The sequence below is a fragment of the Gasterosteus aculeatus genome, chromosome 12, assembly GCF_964276395.1.
Source record: "Gasterosteus aculeatus chromosome 12, fGasAcu3.hap1.1, whole genome shotgun sequence".
NCBI lineage: Eukaryota > Metazoa > Chordata > Actinopteri > Perciformes > Gasterosteidae > Gasterosteus > Gasterosteus aculeatus.
The window spans coordinates 21,723,670-21,749,112 of NC_135700.1; the positions used below are offsets into that span (position 1 = coordinate 21,723,670).

The 25,443-nt window shown below is 44.0% G+C and overlaps 1 protein-coding gene across 1 annotated transcript in view; it reads left to right on the forward strand.

The window, feature by feature from the left end:
- Positions 1 to 1,152: 1,152 nt before the first annotated feature.
- The window catches only part of LOC120834739 (protein kinase C-binding protein NELL1-like), a 143,771-nt gene continuing 119,480 nt past the window's right edge, over positions 1,153 to 25,443 (forward strand). Inside the window, exons 1-3 of the mRNA XM_040202963.2 lie at positions 1,153 to 1,310; positions 1,748 to 1,876; positions 23,612 to 23,762. Of these exons, the coding sequence (XP_040058897.2) occupies positions 1,262 to 1,310; positions 1,748 to 1,876; positions 23,612 to 23,762 (329 nt within the window). The 5' untranslated portion in view covers positions 1,153 to 1,261. The remainder of the gene's footprint in view (positions 1,311 to 1,747; positions 1,877 to 23,611; positions 23,763 to 25,443) is intronic.

The window sequence follows — 25,443 nt, forward strand, 5'->3', positions numbered from 1 at the left end:
CTGGGAGCAGTAGGAGGAGGAGGGAGGAAGGGAGGTGCAATCACGGGTACCCCAGGTGAATATAGGGGGAGGGCAAAATAAATATTACCGTGAAACTTCCCCATGTTGATTATGTCAAGACAATCACGAATGGTATTGCAAATATTTTGCAAATGTTTATGCAATTAGTCATTGTAGGAAAATGTGAGTTTCTTCTTGTTGACTTATTATGGTCAAACCTTCAGTTTTTTTTATCTTCAGAAAATTCTCTTATTAATAAATATCTTTAATTGAGTTGAATGAATGAATCCTCAAACCTTCCGATTGGATAATAATGAAACAGAACAATGAATTGAATTTTTAAAAGGTGAAACGGGTTAAATGGTTAAACCAAAAGATCTTCACCGTGCAATGACGATAGATTTGAATACTGCTTTAATTCTCTGAAATGTTATGTTTATATGGACATTAAAGGCTAAATTAAGATTAGATCTAACATGCAAATGTGTTTGTTGAATCAAAGATAAATCTACAAGCCTAAATAGACAAAGTAATTAAATAAACACCTAAATGTGCTTGTATTTTTTAACATCAAGTGTCCTGACATTTTATTGAAGCAAAATGTCTTAATATCTGATAAGTGACATTGAATGTCCCCCCTGTAGATCTGAGAAACAAAGAGAAGAAGAATGGCTGTTTTTGTTACACATATACATCCTGCAGGCTACGGTGTCTCCATTTAGATGATAGACTTGCTTCTACTGTCAGCTGCTGTGTTGTTAATGAACCCGTGGGACTGAAGATTCTTTGAATAATCTGTGACAAGTGAGAGCAGCACACCTTTCTGTTAATGACAATTCCCATATCCGCCACTCTTTCCCCTGAAAAGCCTCTTTTCTCACCTCCGAAATTGAAAGTTTCTGTATCCTGAGCCGGGGGGGAAACTTCACAGACTGGTGGGTGAAGATATTCTCAAATGCTCAGTCTGCTGTCCGGTTTAAAATACATCGCCAACTCGCGTGCATGCGTCCTCCATTTGATGCCACGCGGGGACTGATTGCACGCATTCAAACAATGTAAACGCACATTTCTGTGCACCAAGGAACCCCCCCCCCTCCCCCACTATAGTGATGTGGACCGTTCCTCCCCCCCTCCCTCCGCCCCTCCGCATCCAGGCGAGGCGCGAGCGGTGCGCACAGCGCCAGACGGACCGGAGCCGGTGACAGTGCGGTTACGCAGCGGAGCGCACGGCTGAGGACTCTGTGCAGCGCAACTTACACAAATGGATATTTACGTGGCTTTGTTATACCTCTGCTTTTACGCCAAACCAGGTAAGAACACGGCGCGTGGCGGTCTGTTTTACCCCGAAGAGGGACTTCTGCTGCGGGGGACGCGCGCCTTTCTTTGCGTATTCGCCGCTTCCTCAGTTTGCAGCTTGCACCGCGAGAGAGTCCGATTTGTTTGGTATCTCCGGACTGCGGTTAATTGCGTCGTTTCCAATCACGTGCGGTTTGTTGAGTTGATGTTTGAGGAAAAACCGGCATACCGTTCTTTTCTTTTTGGTAGAACAATGCGCACGTTGGCCCCACACAGGTGTCGGCTGCGGACAAACTACGACCCCCTTCCCAACACACACACAGACACACAACTATAGCAATTTTAACTCCGTGATCATCTCAGTCTTATGAAATGGAATCCGCTTGGTTTCCCCTCGGCAGGCTGTTAACACGAACTTCCTTCCCTCATAACCTTGATTTCTCTCCCGCAGCTCTGGCTTTCGGATCCGATCCGGACTACCAGATCGATATCATCAATGAACTTGACCTGGCAAATGCCACCTATGGAATTACCCAGGTGGCGGGGCTCCACAACGGCACCAAAGCCTTCCTGTTTCGAGGTAACGCACGCACGCACGCACCCACCCACGCACGCACGCACGCACGCACGGCAGTCCCTCCCGTCGCTACAGTCGCGCCGCTCAAGTTCCCCAAACGCCTTTGTCTCCGCCGTCGCACGCAGCGCGCGCCCCGTGTTTCGCGTAGTTGCCGCGCGGCGCCGCACCTTTTTCTGGTGCCACACAGTGGCAGCCGGGCTGCAGAGAGGCGGCACTCCGGGGAGCCTCCTCTCATAATTAACTCCACGTTTAATTTGTCCCGAGCAGCAGATGCTCTTTTTGGACCCACGTGGGCGCCTTCGTCTGTGGAGTGTTTTCCGGATTCCAAACGGCGTCCGGTATTTGAGCCCAACGACCGGTGGATGTGATGTGCGAGGACCCTGAAGGGCGCACAGCAAAGGGCTAGTTTCGGTCCATCAAAGCAACGCAACAACACAACTCTATCCTATGATAATTGTGGGTACGAGTAAGGGCTGTGTTGATGTTGTGTATCAGAAGACAACCTTGCTTACTATTTGGATAGGACACTTTATTAGGGGAGCTGACTTAAGCAGAGGATCAATGGGAGTAGAAGTCTTATATAGAAGTCTTCCCCCTAAAAGAGGGAAGACTTATAGAGATTTCTGGCCGACCGCGCAAGAGAAACACTGGGATTGTTTGATTCTTGCCGTGTGCTTCTGCTTTGTTTCCTGCTTGGCTGCAGCAAATACAGAAATATGTTCTCATCCTGACTTTTACCAACACGGACGAAAATGCAATGTAGAGTCTTTTTCACTTTTCTGGCATGGAAATATTCAAAAGATACTGGCACAAACACCGGCAGCTTAAATCCCAAATAAGCAGCGCAGGGTGCTGAATACGACCGGGATGATTGTGTGTGGCTTTATTCCCTTGAGTGCTTGGCTCAATGCGCCACTGGCTCTGTGTGAATGAAGTTTAGGTTGCTGCTTGGGCGACCGTCGATTTGAGGCTGTCCAAGATCCAGTGCTGGAGGCCCTGAGGGATACACAGCCTGACTTTTTACTTGACACACACACACACACACACACAAGCCCACTCCAAGCTGGTGTCCCCGTGGTTTCAAGACTCCAAGGGTCGAGGTGCAGCAGCCAGATAGTGTGGGGAAACAGGACTCTTAATCCTGCAGGAAACCCGGACCTGTGGGTGTTGGACCAGGGGGGGATTGTGTTGTGACCTATTTAACACTCTGCCCGCCCGTGTGATGCATTTCTGGCCTGTGACCCAGATGGCTCCACGGCGCAACTGCAGCCAAAGCTGCTGCGAGTTGTTTTTAAAAAACCGGAATGGTCGATGTCCTAATTGGTTGCAACAAACGGTCTGATCACCGGCCGAGTTGAAGCCGCGCTCGATTGGGTCAGTGATTATTCAAGAGGATTCACGTGTGCTGTGCGCAATCATGTGCGCTGAACTCGATGCCATATTTCACCCGTGTTGATTGCGGACATTGTGGTGGAACATATTCTAATGCTCATCAAACGGCTGGGAGAAAAGAGGCCAGTGTTGTAATTAGTGTCAACAGCAATGGGAGGGAAAGCGAGGGATCCGGCGGCGCATTTGGCTGGACTCTGGGACCAGTCTCTCCGGTCTGGAACAGATGGCTTGTTTTTCTCTTACATTTGGACTTGGGTAGTGCACCAGTGCCATCAACGAAAGGCAGACAAGTGCAGCCCCCCACAAATGGGTCCTTATCTGCACGTGTATGAAATTGAAAAGAAAGCGAAAAACACTACAATCCCCGCACTGCGATAGCGGGGTAACGAAGCTCAGCTAATTGATACGACATCTGTTGTAGTACCCTGATTTTTTTTGTTTTTTTTGTGGTGATTGCTTTAGATTGTGGGAATGCCTGTGATGTATTGTACGGAGTTTTACTTTGTCTGCGAGCGGGCTGACCTAGTTTTTCAGCCTGCATTTGAACCCGGATTGTAAACCTCATTATTCAGACCTCCCCTCTGTTCCAACGGTGGTTTGGATTTTGAGCTATTCTAATATCGATGATTGGTTTGTAATTCGGTACCCTACTGAGGGAGGGGAGGAACGGGGGGGGGGGGGGTCACTGGGATCTGTTGATCGTTTTTGTTTGGTTCAGAGTGAAATGGCTTCAAAAAGACGCTGGCAATGATCATACTTGGCTTTCCTCAGCAGACTGCTAGTATGATGCCCAGTTCCTATAGGGAGTACGATAAAATGGTGTTGCATAAAATACAGAATTCTATTATATTCAGTGCAACCCGTACATTCGATTTGTGTCTTTTAACCAATACTTTGCTGCCAGCTTTATGCAAAGGTTAAAAAATGAGTGTTTTGTAGATTGTAACGTTATTTTGTTGTAAAAACAGGGAAAAAGTCAGGAATTGTTGTTATTGAATCTACAAAGGACAGTGACGTTGACAAAGGAGTGATGTTGAAGTGCATGGGATTAATGTTTTTAATCTTTGGATTTCAACGGCATTGGCATCTGCAAGATTCTGTAATTGTGACATCGCTCTGTCTAAAACTTGAAGTGGATCCAAGCACTTTTTTTTGTCAGCTCTGATCATCTGGTACGTCCTCCCTTTCCTAACGGGGAAATGTGTTTTTGGAGTGTTAATGTGAATCGTGTGAAGTCTTTTGAACTGGGATTGCTTGTTAATTGGTGCCACTTCGTGCTGTAACCGGTTTTAGTGTTATATTTTCTATCTGGGTGTGTCTTGTTGGTCCTGGGATTCCTGTTTGGATCTGTTTTTTAAAATTGTGTTTGTTTGTTGTGTGTTTTCATGGGTCTGTTTCAGACCAAGCTGTAGTTGGATGAAGTTAAACTTTGCGGAACCGTGTCAGACTGTGTCTGCGACTAGCTCAAACTGACCGTGACGCCCTAAAATGACCACTGTACTTTTTAGCTATAAATATCACTTTTTCTTCTATCCTGTATAAAATTAAAACACTTAATATATATTTTCTGTTTGGTTAGAGCATTGTATTTTTATGTATCTTATTTTTTAACTGGTCTTAATTGTGTGGTATTATGTGAATTAAACTTCCTTTAGGTAATTGTCACATGACCAGTAAAAATATGCTTATTGATTTTCAAGTGATATTGCGTAATTTTTTTGTATTATTTTGTCAGTTAAGATTACTACATTTTTATTTTACCATAAGATTCAAGACCGCTACATCTAATTATAAAAGTTTATAATTTCCAGGTTATTTAAATCTTCTGAAAACTGTTCCAATAAATAGATCAGACAGACAAACCCGTCTGGTCTGTATAAATCCCACTGAATCTTTTATATAAAATCATTCATGTTAAACAGTTGATATCCCTAAGATCGATCATCACACCTCTTATCAGCCTGTTGGCCCATTTACCTTAACATACAACTACTCTGCAGTCTTCAGGTCTGAAATGCTCCTTAATTAACGTTTGATCCACATTCTTGTTGATTCCAGTCGAAACCTTTTTTCCCACTCATCTGAAGTGGAAATTCACCCTTCAACGCCTCACGACTGTCAGATAAAGACCCGCAGCTGGAACATTAAAGAACCAGTTGAAAGTAACAGCTTCACGTTCTCAAAAGCCATCGTAGGAAATCTTGATTCAAAGATGTATCGATTGGCGAGTAAGTGTACATTTAAACTGTAAACACACACACACACCGTATACATCAATGTTGCTTTCTTGTGGTCCCAATGTCATGTTAGTCCTTTTTAAAGTGAACCTACACTCAAAAGAAACTCAATCATTAACACATCTGGTTTGTTTACTCCAAATACAGAAACCAAAATGTTTTACAGGAACGTGTGTGTAAACCACAATTTGTTATCACATTTTAGGTTTTTGTGCTGATTAAACAAACACTGTTTAACGTGTTGATTTAATAAGTGAGCTTAATTGGAGATTTTTCCAAATTGTAATTAGCTCTGTTCTGGATCTCTCTCTCAAAATGTATAATGATGGTGCACAGAGAAAAAAGCACTGCAGATGTGTTCCAGTCACATTGCCTATTAACTTATATTTGTTTGAATATGATTAAACTACTGAATGCTGACTCTAACCTTTTTTGAGCGCATGTGCTTTCCTGGCAAATTTGGATTAGTTCCACAGCTTGCCTTATTGTCACAATCAAAATGCAGTAGTAGTTTATTTGATCTGTTTCCTATTCCACCGACTGTCTCTAATTCAAATATAATGTTTCCAATTATCATTTTAATTGACCCTTAGGAAATCCAAGCCCCCTGCTGCTCTGTAGAGTTGGCAGAGTTCGAGTCCAGGCTGCCACTAAATGCACTCGCCTGCATGATCAGATTCTGAAATAGCGAAGAATACTTTCACATAGAGGGATCTACATTATGTTTTTGGAGGATGCATTCATGATGCATGAATGCATCAAACAGATTCAGAAGAGAAAACCGGTTAAATAGATAAGCCTGCTGATCGCAATTTAAAAGTCAACCAATCGTCAGCTGGCTGCGAGAGAGACGACGACGAAATGAAGGCACTGTAACTCTGTTTCTACTAATCCGCGTGGGTCATTATTCAGTTACAATCATTAACACTTAAAAACAGCATGTGCATATATTCAGTAGCCATTAGTTCCCTGGTTTTCTTAAAAGGGATAACGTAGATGAAAATGTGCTAAATCCACAAAACCAGCCTGACAATGAAGAAAATCTGAAACGACTGCAAGGGAGTCCGTGAAGAGTCGATGAATCACAGCCTGTATTTTGGCGGTTTGATGCTGGGCTATGATTGGCCAGTCTGCAATCAAGGGACAGGAATGTTTAATTAAAAGCCACGTGTTCCAGATTTCCGAGTCCAACAGCCCGTCCCTGAATGGTGCTTTCATCCATGGAGCTGTGATATGAAGCCGCCCCTGCAAACTGGTGATTCTACGGCTAGCGACCTCGAAGATTTCTGTTCAAATTTCAAGTCTGGTTAATTTGGGAGCCTTTTTGGATTTTCCATTACGCCTCACAAAGCAGACTTGTAATCGCAGAACTACAGATCAGTCTAAAAACGTTTCAGCTGCCTCTGTCATTGGGCTATTTTAGAACACTTAATGTTGTAAGTGGAGAAAAAACCCGTCTTTGTGTCACCTAAAATAAGTGTTTGAATCAGACTTTGAAATCACTCAATTCCTGCAATCACTTACAGTTGAAAAGAAAAATTAGCTCCTGGCACTTTATTAAAGCACACAAACACTCAGAGCCTCTGTGTTACCACCCCGCCCTCTAAAACCGTGACCAAAGTTCAAAATAATGTGAACTTAAATTAAGTTGATGACCTGCACAGTTAAATATCACCTTAAAGTTTGAATGCAACAATAATGCAACGAGACATAGCGTTGAAGAACTTTTTTTCTCAGCTATCTCTGGTAATGGGCTTTGTAGTAAAAGTAGAAGCATGTAAAATGAGTTTAATGCAAGTGACAAAATGATGGTTTGACTTGAATGAATTAATTGAAATGTATAGAGGGTTGATTCATATAGGAAATTTATCCAAAACAGCTTTAAAACATAACTTTAAGAATGACAACATTTTCCCTGAAAGAAATGACCAAACTCTATTGATTAAAACTGACAGTTTTCATTGACTAAAAAGAAAATACGGGACCTTTTAATGACTTAAATGAAATTCAATGTAATACACATTTTTGTCTAAAGGCACAGCATAAAGAATAGCTGCCAAAATCACAATTCTTCCACTCCATCTTTTTGCGTTAGAAGTTAACACCTTTTTTGCTGATAAGTATTGAGTCAGTCTGTTTAGTTACACATAAAAGTGTTTGACCACTTTTAGACTAAAACAATTAATACATGCAAATATTAAAATTCAGCGACTGAGTGTTTTCACTGCGAAGGAACGGTAACAATGATCGTGTCTAATTGCAGATGCGATTAAAGCCTGAATCGAGGCAATGCGATTGATTACAATGATTACCCTCCTTGAATCCACTGAAAAGAAGAGCTAATCATCTGTAATGGTGTATGTTTCCATCTCCGTCATCTCCCAACAATCAGAGCTCGGATCTGATGCCCCGCTAAACGCCGGCCCACTGTGCCTTGCTTTCATGTGTTTCACCATCGTTTTAATCTATTCATTTAATGATAATTGGCTGATTCATACGAAATGTCACTCCTACAACCACAGGTTACTGATTAGTAAAAGGAAAAAAAAACAGGCACTGTTTCTGGCTCCACTGTCTGCTTGTGATTCCTTGTCAACCGTTGTGTCAAAGTCCAGTTTTAGACCTCAATGGCCCACTTTGGTACCAACAGGGACTTAATCCATCGACGCTGCCGATAGAGTTCACGATTCACTTGATCGCCAGTTATATTGGTGTCCACATAGATTTCTTGACAGCTAATCAAAAGACAACCGCCTCGAACCACAGTGTTTCAACCATCACGTCTTTTTAGTATAGCAGATTTCCCCTCTGGGGTAACCGAGGAGGGTAGGAGGTTAACGGCACAGGCCGTGTGTCAGTGCAGGTTTCCTTCCCTCCTGCCATATCAGCGCCGCGCACGTTACTCCTGTTTTAAAAATTCCAAAAATGGCAACCTTTTTGATGTGCTCAAGTGAAATGTTATCATGTTTGTGTCAGGCGATTGGGCAGGCGGAAGCTTTGGCTCCACTCGAATGGATTCGTCTGTTCCCTCGCGGTGGAAATGAGACCGAGCTGCATGCAACGCACAAATGGAAAAGGAAAATGGCAAATTAAAGAGCCAGATTTAGCTCACAATTGCAGATGCTGCAGAGGAATTGGACAGTAGGTGGTTTAAGAGGGGTAAATGGGTCATCAAGCTTTTTTTTTTAAAATCTTGATTGAACATAAACAGAGCAACGGCACAGCGTGAGCCAACCCAGATTTGTTTGTGGGTTTGAGTGGATTGGCTAGAAACGGAGGAGGTTTCATTGAAGTTGCATTCTCTCCTGCATCCATCTTATTGCTATTTATACCTGCCCTTCCGACGGAGCGGAGTTGGGCTGTCACAGATATTACAGTGAGAGCCCCGTGCAGGCGGGCCCGAGAGGCGGTGGGCATTTCACAAGCTGCAAGCTTAGCTAGACTCTAAAGTCTACTGCGTACAGTCCCAGCCGCTGGATCCAATGAGGCTATCAGACCTTTCATCTTTTATGTATGAGCTTCCTCGCTGTCCTACTGCTGGAGGAGGCGAGACACAGGTCCCACCTCACGGGGACCTCAGTGGAATTATTCTATCTGAATTATTCATCGCACATGAGGGCGATATCTTTTAAAGGGACAGCCGTGGTCCCCTTTGCCCCAGCCCCCCTCCACTGCTGTTTAATTAAAGACTTTGCAGAGGAACAAGCGCCTACAGTTGGATGTGGGAAACATGATCTCACCTGGCACACCCGGACCTAAAATCCATATAATTGGTACGGTGTATCGCAGCCTGCCGGGATCACGATTGATAGCAGGGATTTACAGCAAAGGGTCTGTTTCTGCCATTGAAGCCCTACAGTGAAGCAGCCTTCTTCAGTTTCTGATCCAAACTGTGAGACTCACTCACTCTTCCAAACTCTTGGTTTTTATGGGCATTATCCAAAATCTTCAGATTACATATTTTTTTTTTTCACTCTGGCTTTAAGGTGGACCAGCTTATTTATTTTGTATTGTTTAAGTGATGGCACAGGTTAATATTTAACATCCCTACTGCAAAGAAAAATGCTCGGTTTGTATAAGGAACACGATTGTTTAAAATGTCAGCATGTTTTGAGAAACGTGATAAACATAAAAAATTAAATAAAGGACAATGGTATCATTTAAGTCCTTGTATTGATTTTAAAACGTGGTTGTTAAATATGTTAAGCATCAACAAATTATTTTTTTTGCTCTTAGTTTCAAGTTTAGAATTGCACCCACACATTATCATTTCATAGTTGTGCTCATTATCACACGCAGAGAAATATCATCTTCAATACGACACGCTCGTTTTCAACTCCACGGCCTCCGTGACTGTAAACCGGCTCGCGAACCTCAGCGTGGAGCAATTAAACTCTGCCTATTTATCGCTGCCTAAAACTGTTTGTGGAAGGCACCAGAATGGGCCTCCGGCAGCTTCCTATCTCCATCAGAAGCCCGGCATAATTAGCCACGCTTTGTCCTGCCTGCGGCCATTTTCTTTGTTTTGATGCTATCATAGTCGCGCTGTAATTGCATTCGCTCTCACTCCGATGGCTTTACAACCCATCATAGATTGGAATTGAAATTTGCTCTGTTACGACTAATTACAGCTAATGACGCCTTGGTAGCGCTAGGATGTGCTGTAGCATACATTCTATGCTAGCAGTCACAACTTCAATGCCAACGAAAACATTTATTTAGCTTCTAGCTGACGTCGCTCATCAAAGAGAAGCATGAACATTGTGTGCTGTTCACACCGTAATATATATTGATACTAAATGGATCATTAAACGCTACGACACATTATGTGACCAACCACACATGGAGACAGGACAGGCTGGATGAACTGTGAAATGTTGATCAGAAGTGATATATTTTTATGTCAATATGAACTTAAACAAAGGAAATGCATTTGTAAAGGATTTAGCTATAGTTTATTGTTATAGGCTAAGAGTTTCCAACCAATACATCTGGTCACTGATAGCTAACAGATCTAGAATGCACATTTTTAAAGTTGATTAGTAGTAAGTAAACAAAGGTAAGTTGACCGCGGAAACGAAATAGCTGTAATCAGTTACACCGGAGAAAGCAAAACTGGCCACTTTAAGCACCGCTATGCTAAGCTAGCTGCTAGGGTAAGATAGCTGAAAGAGTTGCTAGTTCAACATATTCCACCCGGTGGAATTCTGCCTTGAAGATGATCTAATGTGTGTGTTTAAAATAACATTAACAATTAAATAACTTAAGATTTGGCCTTTAGAAGAAAAAAACTTTAAAAACAACAACCCATTAATCGAGATTAATTAATTTTCAAAATGTGCGATTGATTCGTTAATTTTGTATCTATTGACAGCCTTTGTTGGGTTTAAGTAGCACTGAGCCCATCTCCCACAATGTGTTGAATTTAAGAGATTAACCGTTCGCAACAATAAGATGGTTTCTGTGGCTGCGTCAAGGCAACTTGTGTCCCGGAGAACCTTTTAAAACTCAAGCTAAAGCCTCTAACGTCCCGCAGGAAACGGCGAGCGGCTGGCTGTTGCCATGCGAACGCCTCGCCAAACCCATCAAGCAGGTTTTCCCTCTTTCAAGTGCAAATTAGACCTCACATATCTCCGGAAGGCTGGGAAAAGTTTCAGCACTGCCTGCTCTTAGGAAAACGGTTACAAACGGGGAGAAGGAGGAGGCCACCACTCGCACTTCTGCTGGTTTCCATTAGGCTGACAGAACGCATTTGTTAGACGCTAGCTAACATTTGCTGCTTGTCACACTGATGCAGCATCCTGTTATGCACCTTAGTGGCTGCGTTTGTCACCGTGTCACTTTTGGCTTAGTGGGTTGGTGTTTGTGTGTTTGGTGACCAATGCTGTTTAAAGCGGATGGTTCTCTTGCTCGTTTCTCGTGCCACTAAAAACACGCCTTACATGCTATCTGGAGTGTCAGAGTTGGTATTTTGTCTAATAGCTTGAGGTGTGACCCAAATGGAAAGGGTTGGAAGTGTCTAATATCATCTAGAAATAACCAAACATCTCACTTAGGATCAATTAAATGTTTCTGATTACGTAATGCTTCATTACCAAATGAAGTCTCTACGCAACTAGTGCTTTTGTAATCTTTGGCATACTTATTTTTTTTTCACTATTTGTTGACCAATAATCATAACAACTACACTCATCAGATAGTCTTAGCCATCCCAATCGCTTGATGTTGAGCCTGTTATGGACAATCTACATACTAGTTTCAAATCATTTGTGTGTAGAATTGAATAAACTGAAGAACCTGGATCTCAGACATTTGTCAGTTTAGCTGCTCTGAGGGCAAAACTGCTGAATTTATTGGAGAACGTCAGAATTTATTTTCTGTTCGTTTTGCTGACATGAATATTCTAACTTCTTAATTTATGGCGAAACTAATGATGATGCCCGACGAGGTGAGATCTTGCACGGAGCCCCAGACCGAGAGAGATTGACCGTCATCTTGAACTTCTTCCATTTTCTAATAATTGGGCCAACAGTTCTCAACCTTCTCACCAAGCTGCTTGCATGCTGTCCTGTAGCCCATCCCAGCCTTGTGCAGGTCTACAATTCTATCCCCGATATCCTTACACAGCTCTCTCTTGGCCATCGTAGCGAAGTTGGAGTCTGTTTGATTGCGTGTGTGGACAGGTGTCTTTTAGACAGGTAAGCAGGTGCAGTTAATACAGGTAATGAGTGGAGAACAGGAGGGCTTCCTAAAGACAAACCAACAGGTCTGTGAGAGCCGCAATTCTTACTGGTTGGTAGGTGATCAAATACTTATGTCACACTATAAACTGCAAAATATATTTTTTTAAATCGTACAATGTGATTTTCTGGATTTTTGTTTTAGATTCTGTCACTCACTCAAATTACGACTCCTACATGCTTTGTAAGTGGGAAAAGCAGTGTTTCAAATACTTGTTCTCCCCACTGTATGTATTTGTGTATGGACACGTCTATAAGGAAATCTACCGGGTATGATAATTGTTATACAGCCCAAATTGTGTGTTCAGTCAGTACGGCGTCTTTTTGCCAATAAGAGGTAGAGAGACAGGATGACGAATGATTTTAATATATATGAGTGTATTGTTCCCACGTGAACTTGCCATCCCAATAATTATTTTCCCTCACACACTAGTACTCACTTGGATATGCAGCAACATGGTGACGCTGTAGATTATTGTAAATGAGTGCAGCCCTAGTAGGCCGACCTAAACAAAAAACAGTCAAGTAGAGTAAAGAAACAGATTTGAGAAGCTTTGTGTTATCAAATACGTATCCATAAAAATATGATGGTATCGTCCCGTATACTGATCATTCAAAATAGGGTTGTCTTAATCATAGAGGGAGCAAAAATAACTTTTAGTTCCACCGATTGCACTTTTTGCCGCTGAATCTATTTGCCAATCATTAGTGAATAATATTGGCAAGTCCACTAAAAGTCTACTAAAATAAAGCTTTTTTCCAACGCGGTTTGCAGTCAGGGAAGTTTGCTGCCACTGATGAGCCTTTGACCAATACGTTTCCAGCGTCTGCAGTCGACTCATTCTCAGGACAAATAGTGAACACACCTAAACACAGGATGAACAGATGTAAGTCATGACAATCTAAATGTCAATATGGATGTGACATATACTGATAATATACATTGCAGTATAATATCAGTGATATATCGGTCTCCTTTGATGTCTTCCGTCCACTGAGAAGAATTTTTAGTTTCCAAGAAGGAAAATGGTTTTTCATACTCAATCTTTTCACTTTTTATTTTCATCCATAATATTCTCTTTGAACTAAACTCAATCAATCGGCAAAACATGAAGAACACTGTTCTCATTTTGGCATACGGCACATGTACGGAAACTGAGTCTGACAATGGAACTGTGATCCCAGTTTTAAATCTGCAACCTGGAAATTCTACCATCCTCTACTGATTTGTGTGAGTTAAATGGAAGATGGATGGATGCAACACTTAAAATGGCAAATTAAATGTTAAATCATGTACATTTGTGGCAGAGTGCTCAGTTTTTCTGCAGCCTTTGTGGAGGACAAAGTGGTGTGTGTGTGTGTGTGTGTGTGTGTGTGTGTGTGTGTGTGTGTGTGTGTGTGTGTGTGTGTGTGTGTGTGTGTGTGTGTGTGTGTGTGTGTGTGTGTGTGTGTGTGTGTGTGTGTGTGTGTGTGTGTGTGTGTGTGTGTGTGTGTGTGTGTGTAAGAAGGTCTGAGGCTCTATTAGCTTAGCGTTTGAATCTTTAGCACTAGTGAGGAGCAAAAGGAAAAATAAAACCTCTCCAGGAAAGGATTAAAAGACGCTGGATTTAAAAATAAAAAATGCAGACGCTGACTGCAGCGCAGGGCGAGCCGTCATTTTGTTTTAGTCATGGCAGACGCAGAGGCAGAGCAGAACGCAGTTAGAGACGCCGCTGCTCGTCCTGACAGAAAGCTTTTCATGTCTTTCGGTTTCGTCTCTGAAAAGAGACCCGGGAGCTGCAAAAAGGGAGAGGGGCTGCGACGGCAACGGAGGAGCCATATTCAGCCCTTTCATCACTTTAACTTAAAAAAATGGCGGCTGGTGATGCAACATGAAAAGAAACAAACACAGAATTGAAAATGTTTGGTTGTTTTCCTTCACTGTTCCGTGTCGTAGGACCAAAGTGTGACTCCCGCAGATGACAGCGAGTTCTGCTGTATCTAAGCGTCCTCTCAAACCCACAGATGCACACAGGCCTGCATGTCCAAGTCTCAAGTTACACAGGGGGCGGGTATTTTCATTTTTATTTCTTGCAGCCATCAATGGTGCATGTAGGACTGCGCGGGCAGAGCCCGGCAAGCAGGACGCCAATAATACTAATTTATTAATGGAACACAAGCAAAAGATGGACGATGAAAAAACACACATTCAGGAACGCTGTGGATGCGGCTCTTAGTTCATATGTGCAATGCAGAGATATTCAGACTACATTGGATTGACTTTGATAACTCGAGTGTACTCGGGATTCTGTATCTGCGGACGCGCAATGTGGAATGACTCAGATTTGGGGGGGGTGAAGTCCTCCGTGGGGACTAAAACACCTCTCAGACTGGCTTTTATTTTTCTAATTTGTGTGATCTTACAATGGCCTGCGCAGGTCAGTGGTTTGACTCCTGTTTGGAGAGTTGAAGTGTGGTGGTTTTCCTCCACCTGCCCTAGCATTAGTTACGCTCTGACTTTTAACCTGTAGTAGGTCTGCTGCCGCGTTTCCTCTCGGTTTCATCAGCTCGGCGTGTCCTTGGACCTCCATGGGTCGGAAGAGGCAGAAATCCTTTTTGCTGATATGATGGATGCTAGTGCGTAAACACCCCGACATGGCTTCATTATTATCAACTCGCATGAAACAGTCCTTTTCTTACAGTAGCTCTGCATTGCGGCCGCGTGTGGACCTCCATTCCATAGCTGATTTTAGTATATTGTTTTTATTAACATGTAGTCCAACATCCCCCAATCTAATTTAAATGCGGTCCGGGACTAGTTTTACCTTGTTACCAGGGTCTTGAGCCCTTGGAAATAAGTAAAAGAATGTGAAAACAAAAGGTCAGAGAGCTTCTCAGATCCAGAACTATGAATAAAATACATGTAAAAGAGGATCATCAGCATATTTATAAAGCGCAGTGACATTTTCCACTCACATTTTGTCCAAACAACATTTCAAAACCAAACATTATTTAATTTGCGTCGCGGCCACCAACTTCCCCCAGTGGTTACGCTTCTGGAATTACGAAATAATATATATATCATACTATTGTACCTATTTTCTCAAAGAACTAGAAAACAACTGTACCAAAATCGAATCGGACTGAGGATGCAGCCACATCTGAAAATTTGAGACGCTTACAGATGTTTGACATTTCTGCCCAGCAACTGGCTGAATGATTATCAGTCTGTTGATCAGCGAATGAAAAATCTCCTTCATTTTTTTTCAGCATTAGAACACAACAAAAAGTTTTAGTGCCTCCACCGAATACCAAACGTGCCTAAATGGCGCCTAATACATTTTGACAGCATAACTTTACAGCCTCCCAGCAGCGGTTTATTGAGAGTGAAGCTGTAACTTCAGCGCGCTGGGTGACTTGGGGATGCTCGTGCATCACCGTGACAGGCCCTCCAGAGGAAGGAACTGCGACAGGGAGGAAGGCCACGGAGAGGTATCGAGCTTGCGTTGCGCTCGTGCAACCCGGGCGACGTTTGTCATGGAGACGGGGGGGAAACATCTGGAGCGCCGTTTGTTTTAATAAGTCACCGCTTCTGACTTCCTAATCAACTCCGACACGGTTGTTGTCGCTCCACCCGGTAGCTGCCTCTCCTAATGCGGTCCCGTGTGAATAATCTCTCGCTGACACGTGTCGAGGGGTACACACGGAGATATTGTTCCACGCGCGGAGGCTGGTTTGCATTTCCAGTCGCCTGCGTGTGATGAGTTGCCTCCCTTCTGCTCTGAATTGATGCGCCGTTTGCTGGGATAAGAGAGCGAGGGAGCTGCTTGTGTTGTTTGTTTCGCTCCTCTGTGTGGAGAAGTGCTGCGATCGTTCCCCCCGCGGGGCGGTAATGTTTTCACATACCGACTCGTTGCAGCTCAAAGGGTTGCGCGATAGCTAGCGCGCTACCGTAAGTTTGAAAGAGAAAGGTTTACCACTTCCACAGTGTTGAATGCTGCAAATTGGACCCTAAATATTTATTTTCAGATAAAATAGTGCAATGCACCCCACATATCCACCACCGTAACTTCTCCATTTCCGACTATTGACCTGTTTATGTTGCCAATTAATTTAGCCAAATGTTTCCCGCCTAAAGACCTAAAATCTCTCTACTTTTTAATCTCCATTTTTTTTTGTATTCTAATTCTGTTTTCCTTTTTAAAGTCCATTAACTATCATATTATTATGATTATTGTACAGAGTTTCAGGACAGAGCGACTGAAACATGACATGTAATGTAATGTCAGGCTACTTCCTGTTTGCTTCAAAGTAAAAGCCTTCTAAAGTCACGTTATGTCTTGAGAATTTCTTCCTTTCTGTGAAGAAGCTGCGGGATCAAAACGTGGCGAGGAGGAGTGGCCTTCATTACGGCTCTGATAAAGTACAGACGACGGTTATGAGTTTTAGATCTTTGTGTCGGACACACACACACACACATACACACACACGTAACATGTAACACGTAGAATGTAATTGTTGTTTTCTGGGAGAGAAGCGAAGCGCCCTTGAGTGACCTTTGGCTGTATAATCTCTCCGCGCGTCTCCTCCCCGTACGTCCTCTCCTGATCGTATCTCCCAGCTCTGCATGCTGCCCACGCCGCACCACTTGTTTGCTCCACCGCCATCGCTTTTTTTTTTCCTTCCCACCTCTCGTTCTCTCCTTTTAAAAAAAAAGGAGAAACGGACGTAGCAGGGCCCGTGCAGAGGGAAGCGGCCGGGGCCTGTCAGCTTGTGGCTGTGAGAGAATGATCGAGGAGGCCGCCGTGAACATGACTACGCGATGATGAGGTTATTCGCCGATTTGTTGCTTTATTCCACATTTAACCACGCGCCGGTTTAGAACCCTCAGCAGATGATTCATCACGAATATAAGGAGGACCGAGCTAATGGCCGCCGTTATCCTTATACTGGCATTGCATTTTTCAAGTATGCGGAGCGTGGCTAATTGAGACGGATCGCCGTGTAAGCAGCGCTCACGACTGGGTGCCGGCTGGCGGGCGCCGTCTCCTCTCTCAGACCCAGCGAGCGCTGCGGGGGAAGAGGGTGGAGGTAAGCTCGGCTGAGTTGCCGTGTGTAGGGCTCCTCCGTTCGGGCTTCCCCGGGTCCCTGCGGGGGGCCCCGGCTCCACAGTGGTGCGGTCCCTCGCCGTGAGCCAGCAGCGGGCCCACCGGAGGCCCCCCGGCGGATACTGATACCGCACCTCAAAGCACTCAAATTAGCTCACATCTCAATTCCACCTATTTTCCCCCCTGTGCGAGTGTGCGTTCTTTTGTGTGGGTGTGTGCGCTGGTGCTGCATGTGTACAGTGCGAGTGGTTTGAGGCGCAGATAAGCCGGCTGCAGTGTGCAACCTGCCCGCAGCAGAGGAGGACTGTGTAGAGTGGTGGGGGTGGTGGGGTGGGTGGCAGACCTACAAAACACACCACACATACACACAGACACAATCCCTCGCGATATGCAAGGAGATTTCTAGTTGAGAAGGATACATTTTAATTCTTGGGTTTCTCTGAATTTTTTTATTTAAATGTATTATTTGACTTGAATAAATATATCATTGAATCGTATTTGTTGCTTTGTCTTTTACTGTAATTTACTCGATGAAGTGAAAAATAAAGATGAAATACTTTTTCAGCTAGCACCTTTTACCCAAAAACTGAAATTGAAACCACAAACCAGCTGCTGTTTGCGCAGAAAGACCTGTGTTTTAAACCCTTCATATATCTACATACAAGAGAAGTCTTGGCGTGTCTGAATAAACACACCATTTAGATAGAATTAAACTTGCTCAGTAGGGAAGGACATGTCATTTCAATATGTCCTCTGGAAATGACATGTTGGAACTATTGCTTGGCAAACCGATGCATGCATATAGCTGGTGCCTTGATGCAAAGTTTACTGGCCTAATACTGGATTGGCAGAATTAGTCAGTGGCAACACCACCAAGGGCAACCTCTCTGAGCCCTTTGGGATGCTGAACACGAGGCCTCTTGTTCGGCCGATTTGGCTCTCGCCATCTCGGCCAGTGAGCACCAGTTACCATATTTAGGCTGCAAGAATGATGAAGGGATCATGAAGTGTGTTCAGCTTTATGCATGAATTTTAAGACACTTCTGCGTTGGCTTCACTCGTAAGAACCAGTGGCTGTTGCCTCGTCTCCGCCCCACAATGATCATGTTTTGAAAGAAAGCAAATGCATTTATTTACCAAAATATCTCATGCATCCAAGTATGGATATAATCACGTAACACCTACAATATTTCAGTTGTTCATTTAAATTTAAAACATCCTACAGTTTTTTTTTTTTTCTCATTTCATACAGCAGCTCAAAATGAGCACAACAGATTCAGATTCAGTCCGCCCAAATTCCATCCTTCTCATACCTCACACACGCTGTCGACCATTCATAACTGGCTTCACAGCCTGACATGCATGTTTGTGTGTGTGTGTGTTAGAGATACAGCATGCAAATGATTGGGCCCCTGCAGAAAATCAAATAGGAAGTTTATTACTCTGATCTAATATTCCTCCGGCACGATTTTGTGTTGGGGCTTTGCGTTATTGTTCTTCAACTGACAGCCAAAAGCTCTCCCGGCAGATGGATGAGCGTCATTTCTCTGCATTCTATCCGTATTTACTGTAATCAGAGCGCACTCAGTCTGATGGCTCGTGATGGAGAGTTTTCGGCGCCGTTGAGCCCACGCGAGGCGAGCGATCCCTCTCGGCACATGTCGCGGGCCTGGTTAGACACGTGACGCATAACACCAACAACCTGGTTATTACCAGATGGAAGTAGCAGGTTTTTAATGTGTGTATAGTTTGGTTATCTACTCGCAAAAAGGAAGGAAAAGTTGAACCGAACCATCAATGTTTTATCAATTCACGTTCATGAATTTTTCAGCAGCCGGGGAGTTCTTCAAATGCGAGCCGAGTCAACTTGAGGGAGGCTTGCAGAGAGCTTGTCTGTGTTTGTGGGCTGCTTGACGTGCACTCAAAGACTGCTTCACGTGCATGGAACTCTCTCCCCCCCTTTGTTTTTTTTTTTTTGTTGAACACTTCTTACCATTTCGTTGCGACTGTTCCAATTCCCTCAAACTACATTCTTCAGTATTTATATATATATATATATATATATATATATATATATATATATATTCATTCATGTGTTACTTTTTTTTTTTAATCTTCTGCATTTCTTTGTTTGTTTCTCTTTGCATTTTGCGTGTGATGGAGAAGTGTTTTGCGTGGGTTCGGCTTCTGTTTCCACTTAGGCCTCCGTCCTTTATCTTCAGTTCCAGTTCCAGCCCCCTGCTCTGCAGTCCGGTCCCTCTGCTTTTTTTTTTTTTTTTAGTCCTCACGGCCGTGAGCAGCGGAAAGGAGGCTAGCTCCTCAGGGACGGTCTGCTGTGTGCTGGCTGGCTGGCTGGCTGGCTTCATGTGTGGATATTCAGATGACTGGGGGGGCTGTGGAAGTAGAGATGACCTTCTCGCAGGATCAGAGAGAGAAAACGTCGGAAGGGGCTGGCATTTGTCTTTTTTTTTTTTTTTTTGTTGCCAAGTAAGCATGCGTGGTTGCCACGATCCTGCATAAGCCACCATAAGCGGTATAGTGGAAAATGAGTTCCCAGGTTGTGGTGCGCTTATTTAAATTCTTTTAAGATATTTTGATAAATAAGTATAAAGATCTGAGAAGAAGAAATAACTCCCCCTCTGAGGAGCGGGTCTACTGGCTGGACTGCTACCAGTTTTAGCAGATTTAAATGACCAATATGCAACATGGCTATTATAATAACTGGTTCAGAGTGTTATTTATATAGAGACTTGTTTGGGCTTTTCCATGTGAACATATCGTCCCTCCTCGGTTACCGTTCACTCCTCCACTACTAGAGTCGGTTTGCTAGCTAGAAGATACCTTTCAGTGTTTTGACCCCTACTGAACGGCATGAGCGAAGGCTTAGCGATGTCATAAGTAACTTAAAGGTATGTTTGGGTTCATCACCTAGTTAGCATGGCCTACTTAGCAACTATATCAAGGCTAAACTGCCTTCTGAGGGACCCGAACACATCTGAAAATGGCTGCTGATATACAAACACTTTCATAACCTTTGCAATTCCTATTTTGATGTGGTTTGGATTTATATAGTTTTTTTTTAAATTACTTCTTGAAACAGATGTTTTAAAAGGTTTTTAAATATATTTTATAGTTTTTATTGTGTTATTTTGTTTGAGAGAATCTAATTTTATTGTATTGTTTCCTGATTTATTTATTTTTCCATGTGCTTTGCAATTCTGCTTCACAGTGGATTTTATTCTTATCATGTCTATCAAACTATAAGCCATTAAAAGGCGCGTAGTGTAGGTTCTTGCTTCAACATATCAGGGCAGATGTACATCTTCATAATGCATGAAGATGAGCTATCTTCATGCTCATCTTCATGCATCATGATGAAGATGAGCCAAATGGGGAAGAGATGGCACCGGTGGGGGGGCTTGAGGGATCTGCCTGCAGAATTCCCACTGACGGAGGAATCCCGGCGCTTGAGGGGGGTTTGTGGCGTCCAGCGAAAACAAGCTTTTATCTCGTTATCGGTCCGCCACTGTGCTTTAGTTTAATTGTCTGCAACCGATGCCAGAATACTTCCTCTTGCTAACCCTTTTAATGGTGTTCCCTGCAGCCTCTGATCCGCTGCCAGTGATGCTGAATGTGTTAATGTGGGGAGCGCAACAATGGGACTTCTGTCCAACAGAGACATCCTTTTTCATCTGCCGCTCGAGTCTAGTTGGTGTGTTTGTGTATCTGCTAAACAGGCGCGTCCCGGCACTCACTTCATCCACATTAAAGGCTGTAAAATAAACTGATTCTGATTGTATACAAAGCTTTTGTCATGAATTCCAAAAAAATAGGATTTGAACAATCAGAAATTGAGTCCCAACCGGAGGATTCGCTGCTTTTGGATTGTTGTTCCGTCTATTCAACATGGTGAGGGCTTAAAGGATGTGTAGTTAAACAGCGCGTAGCCACCCGAGGGTACCCCCCCCCCCCCCCCCCCCCCTCATCTGGTTTGTGCCCCCAGCAACAAAACAACCCGACTGGAGTGCAGCAACGTGCTCCTCCGGCGGCGACACGGGCCCCGGACGCCCGAGAGTCCACGCGGGCTTGACGGGCCTCTTCCTCTCTGCCAGTTAGAGCGGCCATCTGCGAGAGGCTGGTCCGCGGGGGGACCTGCAGGGTTCTGATTGAAGTGATGAGCTGTAAAATCGCAGGGCGAAGTGTGTCCGACAGCTGGCTCCCGCCTGCTGCACTGATCGTCATCTGGGAACCGCTGGGAGACGAACTTTCCTGCTCTACCCGTTGTCCTCGTCCCACTGCAGACGGGTCTGTTTACGTCTGCAGCGACTGCTCCGTCATACCGTTATTAGTGGGGGGGGGGGGGGGCGCGTGGATTGTTGGGGTCTTTTGTGCGTTTTTTGTTGCTAAATTGACGGTCAGTACGCTGTAATCTTGGCCGTGTGAGCGAGCGTCTCATTTAACGCCCTAAAGCCCTTTTGTCAAACAGCAAAAGGCGTAATTTGGTCTTTAACTCTTGTTCCAGACGTCTGCGTTCAAGCAGACTGCACTTAAAGGCAGATTATGTTTGGAATTGAAAATACTACTTATTTTCAAATGTCAAGTGATTTTTTTTTTTTTAATTTGCTCGAATAAACTTCGAGGAAATTGCACTTCGAAGTGCAAAAATTCGTATCGCACTGACGAAATTGCATTTCGTCAGTGCGATAACACGGAAATAGAAGGTCTAAATCCATTATACGTCCCATATACTAGTGTTTGTAGACAGTTCTTTTGTGAATATATTATGAATCCATGTAGTATTTTTCCAAAATGCATTTGAATTATACTTTTACCAAGTTATTTTAACTCTTTAAAGTTATAAAGATCTTCGCTTTGTTAATGTGGCAGATCAGAAAATACCAATAATTGGTTCGGGCATTCTGCAGAAGTGAACAATATATCTTCATCTGAGCCAGTTCATCCATTCATCTCCCAGCCGCTAGTTTACTTTGAAGGGCAATGAGTTGTGCAGTTCACCTCCCGTTTGTATCCTAATTCGCGTGCATGTGTTTTAGTTTGTTGTCGGCCTGTTTGGGACTCGTTGCAACAATTTGTTTGTATTCATAACAGCTGTGAAGGCCGTGAACTAGAGGAGAGAAACCTGCTGTCCAAATCGGATTGAATGAACGTCGAAAACAATGCGTTGACCTCGAAGTGAACCACGCAGCTATTTCTTCTCTCACTTGTTAGTCGGGTGAAGGTAAAAAACAAAACAAAAAAAAAAACAGATTGCAAATCACGTCATGAAAACGGCGTCTCTCTGCAGACTTGAACCTGCGATTTAATGGCACGCTCGAGCACCAGGCATGTCGGAGACCCGGAGGACGAGGGGCTGCGTGGAATAGGCTGTGACAGCAGGGAGGCTGAGTGTGAAGGCAGGCGGGGGGGCGGCGTCGGCGTCTCCCTGGGGACTTTTAAAAGCCCCTCGCTGAGACGGCCACGGGCTGCTCTCCACTTGACTGTCTGTCACGTACCGCCGTCTGTGTGGATCCACACACGCAGACACGTGGTCGCTGTCAACACCATTTCCTCCCCTACGTGCAGCTTCACATTCAGATCGACGGGCCGCGCAGGCTCTTGTTGACCTTCGCAGAGACTCGGTCCTGTTTTTTTTTTTTTTTTTCCATTATGTGGATAATGGTGACAATTAGCGCATTAACATGGAGGTGGCGTGAAAAAAAGAGGGTTTATGCAATGTTTGTCCTTCAGTAATACGTGTATTATGGACGCAATGTAAAGTCATGACTTATTGTTTGGGCTGGATGAAGAGTAAAGCTGTCAAAGATTTGTCCTCTGTGGACCATGAATGTTAACACAATACTACAGAATGCATTAACTAATGCCACTATAAGGCTTATTACATAAAAAAATACATTATAAAAATAAATACATGTTGTATACACTTATTGTTTCAGTCTAGTGTTACTCTTTTAAAGCAAAAAGTCTGACACATTATATGGATTTACTAAGGTCAAAATCCTCAAAGCGACATGATGTTGTTTTCGCGCACACATATTTAAAAGTGAATGTCTAAATATAAATTTGCATCGGAATAGTGGCATCAAAAGATTACTTTTACCCCCGACAGAAGTCCCGATGTGTACCTTCATAGTGTGAAGGTGAGCGGCCGCGTGCGGTTAAACGGCTTAATGTGTGACTGTGCGTTCGGCCTCGCAGCACGTCGCCCGTGACGAGCGCTACACAAGCTCATGATTTCCCTTCAATCTGACTTCATTCCTTCAGATGCTGGGAGAGCAGTTCACGCCCCGGCTCACGTCACGGAGCGAGTGGTGCAGCTGTTCAGGAGGAAAAGCGAGTTCACTTTCCTGGCCTCCATCCAGCAGAAGTCCTCCACGTCAGGAGTCATATTCTCCATCCACGAGTCAGAACACAGGTAATCTGTCTGTAATCCTCTGCATTTTGGCCTGCGGCCCCCCCTTTTTTTTTTTTTCCTTCTGCACAACCTTACTCCCTTACCACGGTTACTGCACGCTCCAATTTCTAAATTAAATTCCCATCTCACTCACGAGCTGTTTGCAGATGGCGGCTGATGAGTTGGGAGTAAAAGTAAAGATCAGTGTGCGATTACTTTACTGCCGGTTTAAGTCGGCTATGGCTGGAATAAGGCGCCGTATCCCCCTGCATGCTCGGGGTGGCAAGATAACCCCTCCACGCGTTGCGCGTGTCAGATGAGTTGCGAGGAAACTGAGCGACGCGCCGAGAGTTTTATCGCAAAGCGCTTCGCCAACAGGCGTCTCTGATAACTGGAATGCACGGGCCTGTAAAGTGAGCTGCAGCCAGAGCGCACAAACTACACCTCTTATTCTTCTGTACGTTGCTTATCTCTCCTTGGCTGTTTTTTTTTTCTTATTTTTTTTCTTCGGGGAGTCTTATTGAATGTGCTGCAATGGGAGGCATTCTTCTGCAGAATGTGATGGCCGCAGGACACGAGCTCGCCCCTGGAGCCCCCGAGACACACTGCAAGTGCGAATTGTTTTAGACGGCGGGCAACATTGATTTTCCTCCGCTCCGCTCAAAGCAAAGGCCTTCGGTTCTGTGGAACGCGCATTTCCAAGTGTGCGCGCGAGGGAGCCGGTTTTGTGTGTTTGCCGGGAGTCGGAAGAAAAAGAAAGAATTCATACACGATGGCAGTGATGGAGATAGTTGGGAAGGGAAAGCTAGACCCCTTGGTTCCAAACCTGCGGTTCGGGACCCCAAAAGGGTTAGTCTGAGGGCTTAATAGATGTTCTCAGGGACACATTTTAAACAATCTGTCAAAATATTTTCATAAAATCTCTTATTTTGCTTATCTTTTCTTTTTGTGACCTCTTAGTCTGACCTCTTAATATCCTTAAGATTAGAGACATCAAAAAAAAGAGAGACCCTACAAGGTCTAATGATGATGCAATTAGGCGTCAGAAGTCAGTATTGCTTGAGTTTTAAGGGGCACAAGAGCAAAAAGTATGAAACCTCTGCACTGAAATGTGTTAAAAAGAGGCATCTGGTTACTCAAAAGCTTTTGATGCTAAATGCACGAGTCCCATTGGAACAGAAGCTACAGCTTCTTTAGCTTCCTTACTGAGTATTTGCAGTTAAACAGAATATTTAAGCAGTGCACAAGATGGATTTAAATCAAATCCTCGGGAATCACATATTACACACATTCTTTATGTCTTTGTGCTTCTAAGTACATTTAGCAGACGAGGCACACTTTTATTTTCCCGTTTTCTGAATGCAAGGACTGGTGGAGTGTTCTTGTTCTTGCTGCTTTCATTCAGGCAAACAATCCTTTCTCCACCCGTGTGTACGAGGCGGCCTGTGCGCTCATTCTTCTTCAAGAGCCTCCTGTCTGATCCACTCTTGAAGAGAAACGTGTCGGCCCCCGCTGTGCTTCTAAGGTGACCCTGAGTTGCCTTTCACTCCCCTTTCTCTCTCTCTCCGCCGCTCCGACAGTCGCCTCTCACATTACCTGCACACGACGGCCCGAATGGAGCAGACGGGCTGCACGGTCCTCGTCCCTCAGGCACGATGACATGCTCTGCGTAGCATACGTAGCTCAGAGGAGTGATCTGACT